This window comes from Gordionus sp. m RMFG-2023, chromosome 2 (genome assembly GCF_954871325.1).
Source record: "Gordionus sp. m RMFG-2023 chromosome 2, tfGorSpeb1-WG-v2, whole genome shotgun sequence".
Classification (NCBI taxonomy): Eukaryota; Metazoa; Nematomorpha; class Gordioida; order Chordodea; family Parachordodidae; genus Gordionus; species Gordionus sp. m RMFG-2023.
Genome location: NC_088776.1, coordinates 41,004,390 through 41,018,576, shown reverse-complemented (window position 1 = coordinate 41,018,576; position 14,187 = coordinate 41,004,390). Strand labels below are relative to the sequence as shown.

General features: G+C 25.7%; 1 protein-coding gene across 1 annotated transcript; it reads right to left on the bottom strand.

Moving 5' to 3' along the window:
- Positions 1 to 3,264: 3,264 nt before the first annotated feature.
- Positions 3,265 to 11,737, bottom strand: LOC135923586 (uncharacterized protein DDB_G0281497-like). Its single transcript, XM_065458419.1, has 7 exons — positions 11,678 to 11,737; positions 11,496 to 11,575; positions 11,194 to 11,447; positions 5,443 to 6,464; positions 4,487 to 4,834; positions 4,240 to 4,420; positions 3,265 to 4,023 (listed from the first exon to the last, which is right to left on the bottom strand). The coding sequence occupies exons 3-7, from the start codon at positions 11,340 to 11,342 to the stop codon at positions 3,879 to 3,881; spliced, it is 1,845 nt and encodes a 614-aa protein (XP_065314491.1). The 5' UTR covers positions 11,343 to 11,447; positions 11,496 to 11,575; positions 11,678 to 11,737; the 3' UTR covers positions 3,265 to 3,878.
- Between the last annotated feature and the right edge of the window lie 2,450 nt (positions 11,738 to 14,187).

The window sequence follows — 14,187 nt, the reverse complement described above, 5'->3', positions numbered from 1 at the left end:
ACTTCTTCTTCTTTTATATACATATCACCCTTGCAACCAGGCGTGTACGCAGCGGGGGAATGGAAGACAAACCCCCCCCCCTCCCCCCAGCCAAAAAAATGCAGATGCCGGATTATATTTTTCAAAAATATTATTATTAATATTAATTTATATTTTATAATATTTATTCCTATCTCATATATATATTTAATTACATTTATTATCACATTCATCTACTAAGTTATTTTATCAATTAATTTCGATCTCAAGTTTTCCTTGGCGTAATTTACCTATTATTTTCAAATTTTAGTGGCGTATTATTTATCTAAATTTCTAGTCAAATAATAATTATCTCTGAAACTCCTTGTCCAACAGGGAGAAAGAAATTGCAAGCTTGTTCAACGAGATCGAGTCTCCGCCATCAAGAAGTAACAGCTTTTATGGAGTTAGAAGAGTCTATTATTAATGCTATTACTAAAATATCACAATGGCTTGAAAGAAATATTTACTCAGAAGCAAGAAAATTATTGGATTCAATACTTATTCCAAATTTATTTTCTCATTAAAATGTATTATTTAATTATACAACTATTTTATGTAATACTTTTCAAAAACATGGCATTGACTTGATTAAGAAGATGGGAATAGCGGAGAGCATTTTATTAGACAAGATAATTAGAGCTAATGTTGATGAAGAATTTCAATTTTATATATTATTATGAGTTAAAAGGAAAGTTATACGTGCTTAATATTTGTCTCCCTCGACTTACTTGCAGCAAGGCAAGCTCATTGTCAAAATATTAGTATAAGATCAGTAGAAAAGTATTATAAAACTATACTCCAAATAAATGAATGGTTTTTAATTCATCATGCAGCACTTACCAATCAGCAGATATTACTTCCACAAAAGCCTTCCCAATCTTTTTTAGATGGTGATATATAAATATAATATTTGTTTGATGCATTAGCTGAATAACTATGTTTAAAAGATTAACTAAGATATAGTCCCAAAAATGCTATGGATGCTTTGTATAATTTTAAACACATTTTAGATTATATTCTCAATGTATTAAAATGATTATATATATATATATTAGCAACTCTTCCCATTAGTAAACTAATGAGAGAACATTCTCTTGTTAAGAAGAATAACAGAGCCCTGCAGTGGTACCATTTGCAGGGCACGGCAGGATTTTTTAAAATTTTTTTCAGCCCGGGCTAGGTTTTTTTAAAAGAAATTTTCAGGCTTGGCTCGGCTTTATTTATAATAAAATTTTCAGGCGGCCCGGATATTTTTAAATAAATTATATTTATTTTTGATTTTTACAGCTAATTTCAAATATTTGGTTTTAAAATATACAGCCTGGCCTGGATAATTTTTTTAGAAAAATTCAGGCCCGGCCCAGGTATATTTAAAAATATAAAAATACGGCCCGGCCATGGAACCGGGCCTGCAGTTATCTGAAAAACATACCTCAAAAGTACAACTTCTGAAAGTGGATTGAATGGTTTGGTTCTTTTAAATATTTATAGGCATTTGACGCCAAGCAAGGATGAGTAATTGAAAAATTAGCTCAATCCCAACGAAGATTAGATTTTACATAGTAAATATAATATAAAATACAATTATTCCTAAGAAACCTTTTGTGTATTAATATTTATATTTCCAACATTTAAATTTTTTATACTTTACATATAAATTTTAAAGGCTCAAAAAATTCAAATTTCTATTTTGGGTCATTTAAGTGATTCATATGGTGGTTATATTCACTTTATATTTTTTAATTCACATTTATTTTATAGTTTTTTATGTGCCAGTTTATATATATAATTTTTTTATATTTCATATAATTTAAAATTGTGTATTAGAAATATTTATTACTCCTAATAAATTTGTACTTGATATTTTTAATTAACAATAATATTTCTTAAAAAAATTTATCCCCCCCCCTCCCCCACCAGGCCAAATTCCTGCGTATGCGCCTGACTTAAAGCTGATTTTATTATTTCTTTCACTTTATATAATATTAATTTAATAGTTCCTTTGATTGTTATTACTAAATTGAATTTTATAAAGTATATATAGATATAAAATTTATTAGATTTAGTTATATTTTTAAATTAATAAAATCAAAATAAATTTCGTCTTGTTTTTTTTTTATTTTATTTTACTCTCTAACAATAATTAATATTTTTATATTGTAAATAAAAATTCTAGGTATAGTAGATTCAAAGATATCACTTTTATATATCATAATATATAAATTTATACTTCAAATTGTGTTCAGCAATTAAAATATAAAATCCTTGATTAAAATAATAGCTTTTACTTTAAATTATAATTTAAAAAATTGACATAAAAAAAAATTCTAAATGATATCCTTTTCTATCTATGTATATAATATATAAAATTTAATGATTTTTACTTAGAACAAACTAAAATAAATTATTAATAGCTACTTAGTTATATTATATATAATTAATAAAATAATTAATACTACAATCAAATGTAGTTTTAAATTGGAACTTGAAGATTTTGAAACTAATATAATACTTTTTGGGCACATTTTACATTTGGTAAGTATGAATTAGTTCCTTCAATATAAGATGTTACTGTAAAATATTTATCTAATTCATCTGATTTTGAATTTTCAGAACCAGATGATGAAATAATATCCATGCTTATGCAAATCTATTAAATTAAAATATAAACGATATTCAAATTAATAAACTATAATAATAGCTTGTTAAAAAATTCAAATGTGAAAAAGGAATCAGCTGATTAAAAAATATTCTTAAGATAAAATTACAACGCTATCTAATATTTTAATAAAACACATGAAAAAATCAATAACGCTCAAAGCTATACATCATTACCCTCAGCTTATGGTGAAAATCGGTAGTCACTGTCAGCCGATGGTTAAGAAAAGAACGTCTCAGCCGATGTGAAACGGCGATACATAGGTCTAGGCGTAAGTTAACGTTTCAAAAATAATTTTCGGCGAAAAAATGATGCGTCACCGCCAGTCGATAGTTTGATATAAATACAACATATTCGCAGATTAATATTGTCATATCACAGGTATAGTTTTAAAAAGAAATTTTCGATTTCCATATAAGAACCAATAAATTATTCGCAAAAAGTTTTATTAAATACTTATTTAAAATAACGATTCTGGTTTGATTTCAAATGAAAATGTATATAGTGCGTTGTCAAATAACATTTTTCCACGCTTCCGAATATTGCATAAAAAAATACCATTTTTTTTGTATTTATAGACAAATAAAAAGTATAGACAAAATAATATAGCGTGAATGTTTTTTATAAGTATACTTTAAAAATATTGACAAAATAATATTTAAAAGTACCGATGATTAGAATGTTTTTTTTTTATAATTTTATCGCAAAAAATTTATTGAACTAAGAAAATAAATTCATAAAATAGTGTTTTTTTTGAGCAGATAGGCCGGTATAAAACATTTTTTTGTAAACAATAAATATTTGGATGATTAAAAACCTAATACATAATTAATAATATAATTAAATACAACATTGTAATTTACATATTTGGATGGATGATACTAAAAACTAACTTTATATAAATTACGACATATTTACATTTTGAACAGATAAATTAATTTAAAAATATAATGGAACTGTCGAAAATCAAATCAAGCTGGACTAATAATAAAATTGAATTAATATATTTTGCATTTCAAATTCAAATTAAAATCCTTAATAATCAAACTTCTGTGTCAAATAAACTTTTCCTAAAAAAGGATATTTTATTAATTATTATATAGGTCGTAAAAAAATTTATGTACATAGCAAATTATTTGTTTCCTATCAATTAAAATTATTCGAATATAATTGTTTGATAAAAAGTTTTCGCAGCCCTCTATTCTTGTTTTTGGCAATACAATTCCTTGAGCGATTTCAGCTCATCGATAAGAGCCTTGTTTTGGTTTTCCAAGACCACAACCCTGTTTTCTAAGCATTTTACGTATTCTTTCTTTTTGCGTCTACATTCTTTTGCTGCCTCTCTACAATTTTTGACATTCAAAATTAAAAGGTTTAAAAATAAAGTTTATTAAAGACAAATTCAAATTTTTTAAAACTCGGGCCGAGAAATATAAATCCAGACCAGATTGTAATGAGACCAAATTTTTTATAAACAAAATACTGGCCAACCCAAAAAATAAAACTATGAACGTATAAATTTTTTTAAAAATAAATTCAACCCTATCTTTAAAGTAAACCTATTTTTGAGTAGTCGAACTTCTCTCTTTCGTGCAGCCTCTTCTATGACTGGATGTTGCGGATGTACATGAATGTTGGTAGAATTTACTAGATTGTTATTTATATTGGTCGGGTTCATGTTAGGAAGATTCTGTGATTGAATATTGCTGGTATTCATTTGCTGGTAATAAGCTTCGTTGACTTGATTAGAAAATATAATTGTATTTTTTTTTAAATAAATTTTTTTCATTTTTTTATAATTATTACGCGGAATCCTGATAAATGAAGGTGGCTGATTGGGCCCACAGGCTAATCCTAATGCTGTCGTATTGGTAATATTGCTATTGTTACCATGAGTCTCAGATGATAACTGCAAGGGAGCGGACCTTAATAGTTGAGAGGAAGTAAGTGTTTGATGGTAATCGTTAAAAAAACTTTCAGATTTTGGGATAGTCATACAATTTACGGCGACGGTCGAAGATAGGGGGAGAGAACTAGTGGGTGGGTAAAGATTGTTATTGCCATGATCAGTAGGACTTGGGATGTTGTGCCGTCTAAACATAGCGTTATCAGCATCGAGACCTATCCTAGGAAGACGATCTGATTCGCTTTGATCTTTAAATTATTTAAGGTTTTACGATAATTACAAGATCAACCTTTAAAATAAAATAGAAATTACAACTTATTTTAAATAAAGAAATTTACTATCAAAATATCCATCATAATCATTTAAAAGATTTTGATTGTTAAATTCGTAAGGAGTTTCCCAGAAAGGTTGATCATTTGGATACAAATAAGAATTATAAGATGGGGTTTCCATAGTTTTTTTTATAAGGAATTTACAACATAAATGTTATGAGGACTTTTAAACTATACGGTTTATATTTTTGGGGACAATTAACTTCTTTAATTGATTATCGTAAAAAAAATTTTATATAAACTTTAGAAAAACAATATTTTAACACGAATAAGTTTAAGTTTTTACAAAATAAGCTTAAATTATATATATGATTTGCTTTGTTGAAACAAGTTTGAAAGGTTTAATTGTTGGCATTCGATAAAAAAAAAGATTTTAAACTCAACAATGCTATAGAGTTGAATGACAAATTGCACTTTCTAAAAATCTTTAAAGAATCCTATTAATAAAATAAACTCAAATGATTTATATATTAGATATTAGTATTTTAATGTAATTATAGATATTAACATTCGTATATGATTACTTGAGGATTTGGAACTAAATGTAGCGTTTGGAGACAGGGATGAAAGAGAATGAGGGGAATTGACAGATGAATCATTTCTATCTGAACCGTTATCGTTATGGCTCGGGGGAGAAAGCAATGATGTTGCATGCTCTTTCTTGATAATATCGCCTTTTTCCGAATTCGTATCGAAAAGGGTATTGCTAATAGTAGTAAGGATATTTGAGGAGAGACTCGATTTAATAACTTTTATCTCCCCCGATGTTGACTTATGAGGCTCGTTGTTATCAGCATTTTTAGAATTAAATAGTGTGATATTATCGCCAAGTTTTGTATTAGCAACGCTCTGCTTTCCTTTAATCTTATCATTTTTAAGTAAATTGGGTTCTTGGTGAGTGGAAAATATCATCGTTTGGCTTAGGGTAGAGTCCATATTTTGTAGGTTCGGCGAACTAATATTCTGCTTGTCTAGTAAATACTGAATGTCGCGAGGCGAATTTTGAACTATGGGTACGTTCTGCATGTTTTGTTGTAAACTGTTATTTTGAAAGGAACCTAAAGCAAGGAGAGACGATATAGGTAGGACGATAGCGGAAGCCTGTTGGTTAGGTAAATTTGATAGTGTTGACAAATAAGGGAGGTTGGAAAGGTTGGTCAGATCTGCGGCGAAGGATAAAGGCTGATGATCCGAAGCGCCTCCTAGCATTTTCTGGTAAGCTGCTCTAAACAGCTGTTGCTGTTGTTGGTGGTGCTGAAGCTGCATTTGTTGTTGATGTTGCTGAAGAAGGGTTTGTATGGAGGGGTGATAATCTCCCCCCAAAATCAAAGAAGAGTTTTGGGGGGCTTCAACGATGGAAAAATTGGGGGCTAAAGCGAATTTCAAGGGTATGAGCGAGCTTTGGTTTTGAGATAAGGGAAAAGAGGAAATATGAGAATGAGAGGAAGGAGGATCCATAGGTTTCAAAAATGTTTCGGAGGATTGTGATTTTGGAAAGGTCAAAGGTAATTCAGTCGTTGCCGATGATAAATCGTTCAAAATTTTTCTAAGGATTTGTGAGATAAAAAAGTGATTAATGTTTTCGTATAAACGTGGTAGAAGTTTATAAGCGATTTAATTCTAACTTTCTTTTTTTTAAATTAATAAAAAAAACTATTTTGATTTAGCTTGAATAGAGGTGGCACACTGTGAATTTTATTTTATTTAGTTCAAGTGATATATTTATGTAGTTTTAATTTCCCCCAGGGAAAATTAGAAATTATATTAAACATACCATGATGGACCAGAATTTTAAACCTAGAGTAGTTTCTATATAGTCCAATCGCTTAAATATTGATGCATCTACGATTGAGGATTTTTATAAAATAAATATTTTTACTCCCTTTATTGATACATTTTTATTTCAACTAAAGGAAAGATTTATTAGTCACAATTTTATTTTAAACAGCTTTTATTTTCTTTTGCCGGTTGAGTCTAAATACATTTGAAACGCGAGAGGATATTAAGAAAATCTCAGAGTTTTATTCTGATGAATTTTCAGGATCGTATGATAAATTACTTTGTGATGTCGAATTTTGGTATAAAAATTTTGACAGAATAGAGTACTCTTTGAGCCAAAATATGCTTTGCAGGCCCTTTCCATGTATAATTGCAATTTAGATTCCCTGCCTAATATCAAAACATTGCTTTTTATCTTAGCTACCTTACCGATTAGCATCTGTACTAATGGGTCTTTTTCAACTTGAAAAGGTTAAAAACCTATTTAAGAAATACGGTGAAAGCCGTAATATTAAATATTTATAAGGAGATTATTCTAGATAAAAATTTGATTCTAGATGAATTAGTCAAATCTCAGAGAAAAGTAGACCTCTCTTTATAAATTCAAATTATAAAATTGCTATATTATTATATTATGATCTTAGTCATAAAATTTTTATAATCAAAACGTAATTATAATGAATTCTTAGTCATAATATTTATATATTATACTATTTTTAATAAATATATTGCATTTGCACTAAGAATATATGATCTGCATCGGGCCTAATTTTTCAAGCCCGGCCCTGCCCAAAATTATTTTAAAGTTTTGATAGCCAGAACCTGATTTTTTTTTAAAAAAGTTTTGTCGGCCTGGCCCAAATTTATTTAAATATAGAAATTCATTTATATAATTACTCAAAATAAAAGATATATGTTATATGGCGTCTAGTTTTTATAAATAAAATATTTTTATTTTATATAAAAAATTTAACATAAAATTGATATATTTTAAAAAATTTCCAAGGTCCGACCCAACCCGGCCCGAATTTTTTTTAAAAATATTAGGCCCGACCCAGCCCGATTTTCCTACTTTTGCGGATCTCTAATAAGAATTATTTATGTTTTATTAATATACTCATTTATATTAATTATATTATAATTGTTAAATTAGATTTTTTTAAATACCGCACAAGAATTACTCATATTTTATTGTAATTCCATTTTTTTTAAATATAGTTATTTAGAACAAATTTTTAATATAATCTGTATAAAATTTATACATTTTGAAAATTTATTTTATTGTATAAATAATAAATAAAATCTATAATGAAATTCTCTGCAAAATTTTGTTATATGAAAAAATTTATTTAAAATAATTATTTTTAACATAGAATAAGATATATTGAGTTATCCTAAAAAATGAAAAGTTGGTTGGGGGGGGGGGCGATTTTATTCTTCTTTCTATACCGAATGGATTGAATTAATTACAATTGACTAAACATTGATAAAATTTTCAGAATAATGCTTTCAGCCGCGTATTAATCATAAATTTAGCCAAAACTTTGTTACTAATATTTTTTTCATTTATGCTGGCTACTATAGTGGTTAGACACCAATAAAGCACAAAATTGGCAAATTTTTAAAATGCAGTTTGGGGGCGAAGCCCTCAAAAATAATTTAAACCCCCCCCCCCATGAATCAATCCTGGCTACGCCACTGTGAAAGTTCCATGCATAACATGGAATAGCTCATACAGCATGACTTCATTGCTCAAGAACTTAGGTAAACTTGAAAATTCAAGTTTGTAATATTGAGTTTTTCCCTATGATGATGAATATAGGCATTTTTTGGCATCATTATTATGTCCATACTTTAGGAACTTATGGATTGAGTCAGATGTTTAAAAAACCTTCAAACTATATTATTAAAATAAACCCTAGATGTAGTAGTACATAATCAAACTACAACGCCATTCGATTTACCATCTAATAACCAGGAAAATAAAATTTTTCTTTTAGTAAAACAAATATTTCTGAGTTTAATAATAAAAGCAACATTGAGCTGGAGGTTTTGAATTATCCCAAAAATAGTAAAATATTAGAAACACTTAATTATTATTTTTTAAGTATAATACTGCAATAACTTCATCAGCTCTGAAAGGTGTTTAGTTTTATTTTAACACAATGTTAAATAATCTGAAACGGAGGCTTAATGAGAAATTATTTGAAAAATTGATTTAATATAAATAGTACGAAATAACTATTTAAGTTTTTTCGGATCTAAATGGCAGTCTTCTTTTTATTAATTCCATTATATTTTCTATATAGTTTTTATATATGTTATGTTTTAAATAGTTCACATTTTTACAGATTAAAAAACACGAATAATAAATTTAATATTTTAAAATGCTCTTTATTGTAAATTTATATTTCAAATCCATAAAAATATTAGTCTATGAAAGGGCTACTAAATTAGTACTAAAATGCTTGATTAAATAATCTACCTCATCATTAAACATGATAATTTGAAATATTTTATCAATTATTGTAAATATTCATTCTTATTACAAAATAAGCTTTAATAATATTTATTATTAATTAATATCTTTTCTCTAATTATAGTATATACTTATATGTTCTTTACAAATAAATTATATAAAATGATATTTTATAATTAAATTCTAATTTGATATGTAATTATTTTATAAAAAGTATCTTGTAAAGATACTCTCGTTTAGCAAAAGATACAAATATCTTATTTTGATATTTTTTATAAGATAATAGTATCTGTATCCAAGATCTCTTTTCTTAAAACGAATATATCTGTATCTGAATTCTTTTTTTGAGGATCTGCCCAACTCTGTATATATGTTATAACATTTTTGTAAAATGTTAAAAAAAAAATCCTTTTACAAAAGTGGAGACAAAACCTAGTAATCAATTTTACATCACTAAGAATAAGATAGTAAAAAAAATATTATCAAATCTTCTATTTCAAAATTTCAACAAAAGTTGATTGTAGATGGTTGTTGTAGCACTATATAAAATATAAAACCCTGAAGAATATATCACTTTGCTAAAATATTTGCTATTTATATTTCTATTGGTGCATTCAGGATCAAATTTTCTCCTATAACTATATTATAATGAATAGGGCATGGCCGATATTAGATATCAAATCTGTTCTAAGAGCGTTTTTTAAAAATATCAGAATTTTTTATTTTATATATAATTTAATTTCATAATAATATATTAATAAAAGGACCAAAATTCAATTTATTTGTAATGTTTAAAAAAAATCAAATTATTTTAAAAGCAAATGTAGCTAAAAATTTGATTATATTTTGTTATATTAACAGCAACAAGAAAAGGGTTTAAACATATCTAAGGAGTCACATTCAACTAGCATTGTTAAACGATTCGATTTAGCCGATTTTTGAAAACGGCTAAGATTTTAGCCAAAATAAAATTACTAAGGTTTAGAGATTTTTCTCACAGGTGACATAATTGAATATCTATTGGCAAAATTTTGAAGCTTATTATTTTGACTATTAATTTAGCCGTTTTTAAAAAGGCTAAATCGAGCAATTTAGCAATATAAACATTGCCCATATTTTATATGAGATGATTAACGTTTAGAGAATAAAATACGCTTCATGAAAATTAGTTAGTTTGGTTCAAAGATAGATGGTAAATAATAATCAATATAAATATCGGATCGTAACAGTTATATAGTAATATAACGAAATATCGGATTGGATTGAATAGGTGAATGTGGATTGGCAGGAATTAGTTTTAATATTTAGGGGATACATTTGTGACAAAATTGTAGCATTGAGGGGTAAACTGAGGAGCGAATTTAGTCAAAATTTTAATATTCAAGTGGGTGATGACAGGTAGAATGAAAGGGGTAGTTACCTGCATTATTGATGCTTGGGGAAGAGGGGGGGAGTGGTTTCTTTCTCATTCACTTAGTGGGTTTAGAGGGCCCTGCATGTGACTTAAAGCTTTATAATTAAATAAATTTTCCATAAATTTGGAATTAGAAAAACAATGTTATTCTACCAAGAGTGAGAGTTAACAAAGTAAAAAAATATAGATTATCTAAAAAATATTTTTTTCAAATATAAAGGGGAAATACTTATTATTAATATTTCAGTTTCTTATTTTAATTTAGGTTTAGACTGGTTTACAATCTTAATATTTTTTGTTGAAAATGAAATTTTTTAAAAAATAAGATTAATATTTACTGTATATAATAAAATAATTGAAAATTTAAAAATTTTGTAATTTTTTTTAAAATTTCATCATGCCAACTAAAAAATGAATAAATAACTCTTAATATTTAAAATACATTATATCAGAATCAGTAAAAATTTAAAATGAAAATTAATATATAAAAATTAATTAATATTAAATAATTAAGGATTATATAAAAAAAAAATTTTTTAATTTACAATTATATATTAAGTTATACAAAAATATATAACAATATGTATATATAGTTTTATTTGCCTGTAGGAGGGTCTACGTGCCAAAGCTTCTCTTCTTCTAATGCCCTCTTCATCATGCATTTTTAAAATTTGATCATTTTCCCTTCTTATTTCTGGATTATCAAGTTTTTTATTTATATTTAAAAGAGATTTAGGATCTTCAGATGCCATTTAAAGTTTTATAATCACTGTTTTACATATATCAATGACTAGATAATATATTGTGATAATTAATTTCAGGTTTTCTGATATTATGATGATTTGAAGATTACATGCCTAAAGCATAAATTTTAAATCAAATTATAAATTATTTTTATTCTTTACCTAATATTAAATTATATACATGATATTATTTCTTAAATTATGTTTGAGTATTTTCCGTGTGTATAGATCTTGATTCATTCCTATATAAAAAACACCTTTATAAACATTAATATTCATTTTTTAGTTTTGTTAAAATATAAAACATATGATCACAAATATGACGTGAGATTTATAATGCTTACATAGTAGGACGTAAATATCGTCATAATTAGTTTGTCGTCATAGTTTATTTATTTGATAATCTAAAGAAAAAAATTGTATAAACTTAAATGAACATCAATTTATTAGGTCTTACCTTGATATATTATAAGGCCAGAGAGAAATCATTATGTCAACGTTATTTATGAGGATATAAGACGTCACTGTGACTCAAAATTATATTTTTACGAAATCAATAAAATATTTATTTTCCTAGATGTATTTAAAGTTTATTTAAATAGCTGATCAAGGAGCTTTAATATCATTACCTCATTAATTCAACACATAATAAAATTAAAACTTTTAGTTATTTTTACAATATTTTAATCACTTGTTGTTAAATTCAATTTTCTTATAATTTTAATAAATATTCTTTTATTATGTTTTATAAAATTTTTACATAAAGTTAATTTATTATTTACAATAAAATAATTTTACAAAATTTATGGTTTATATGGTCATACTTTCTATTTTAATTTTAATTTTTGTTTATAATTTTATATTATCAGCGTTAAATGTAAAAATTTATATAAATTTATTCATCCTGTTGAATAATTAAACCAGTGGCGTCGCTAGGAGGGGGCGTGCAGGGGCTCGAGCCCCCTAAAAAATTTGAATAGCCAGCCCACTGATAAACAAAATTTTTTTTAAAAATTGCTCCTTAATATCCCCTTAAACTAAAAATAATTTTTTTTAAGCCCCCTGAACGATTTCTTTTATAATTCTATTGAGTAATATATAGATTTAATTTTATTATTTAAAAATTAATAAAACTATCTAATTTTTTATTAAATGAATACCATTTTAATTATTAGATTAGATTATATGTTCACTCTGTCAGCATGAAATCAAATTCTGTGTTAAAAATATATCAATATCACTCACTAAATATTAATTTAGCATTAACAGTTGAAGATTAATTGACTTTTATTATTTAAATTATTATATAACCTTAATTAAATAAATATAATCATTTATTAATTGAAAATTAACAAATTTAATATTGTAATTAGCCGAGTTTAAAATCACTAATCAACTACAATTTGATTTTTAAATTTAATTATCATGTCTCTTCCTAAAATTATTTTCAAGGTCCAAATCCAAATGAGTATAAGCTATTTATTTATAAAAAGTAAGTAGATAAATAGTTTATATACCTTTATAATATATAATTATTTATAAAATATTAGGTAAAATGCCACTTTTACAGACAAAATAATAAAAATTAAATTAAAGGAATTGATAAGGTTTGGTTTGGCAGTCATCAGGAAAAATTTTTTGGGAGACTTATCAAGCCTATTATGATATTCTAAAAGTTAAAAAATAATATGTCTACCAGTAACTCTATAACGGGTAAGACGTTTGTTTAATCGTCATTATTTTCTTTGCTTATCTTTAATAATAGATTCATCATGTTTTGTAGCAATGTGAGTGATTAGGGGTAGCCTAGACAAATATAGAAATCAGGCAAAAATATAAATAAACTATTGTTGAAATTAAACAAACATTAAAATGTAAAACCGGTAGATGGGTCAATATTAGATGCATATTTCTAGTAATTGGAGGGCTATCATCAAAAAAAATTTTTATCAAGCCTTTTATATTCTAAAAGTTAAAAAATAACATGATGAATGTAATGTTATTAAGATTAAGGTTAATTAATTGTAAGGTAATTAAAAAATAAGATCAAAAAAGGGGGGAAAAAGAAGGTATAAAATATTATATTATAAAAATTAAATTAAAGGAATTGATAAGGTTTGGCTATCATCAGGAAAAAATTTTTGTGGGACTTATCAAGCCTATTATGATATTCTAAAAGTTAAAAAATAATATGATGAATGTAATGTTATTAAGTATAAATAGGTTAGGATAAGAATATTTAAATATTTGAATATACTTGGTTATCTTCTTAATTATTGGAAAGAAAAATATGAGTATAAAAAGTTTTCATTAATGTGTAATTGATAATATGAGATGAAAATTGATAAGGTAATCTAAAAAATAAAGAAAATATTAAGTGAAATAAAAATTTCATTCATATTTACAAATTTGAGGGAATAATGTTTTTCATCCATATTAGGTATGTGTACATCATCAATTCTAATCATCTGTTGAATAAAATAAATAAATAAAAAAAAATACGTACCGATGACATGACGTAGCGATGACATGACGTCACGATGACGTAGTGAGGACATCTGAAAATTATAATATTTATAAAATATTAAGTAAAATGCCACTTTTACAGACATATTTGACAGTTATATAATATATTACAGTTAATAATTTTAAAATTTTATAAATGCTTTTGATAATAAATATAACAATAAGCATTCAAATATTTAACGCCATCTATTTATTAAATATATTATTAAAATTAAACCTCCTATTATTCATCCCACAATGGATGTAAAAAATTAGATATCTTTTCTTCTCTTTTTTTACGTGTTTTTAGGAAAGCTATTTTTTTCTTCATTGAAAAACAGTTTTGAGT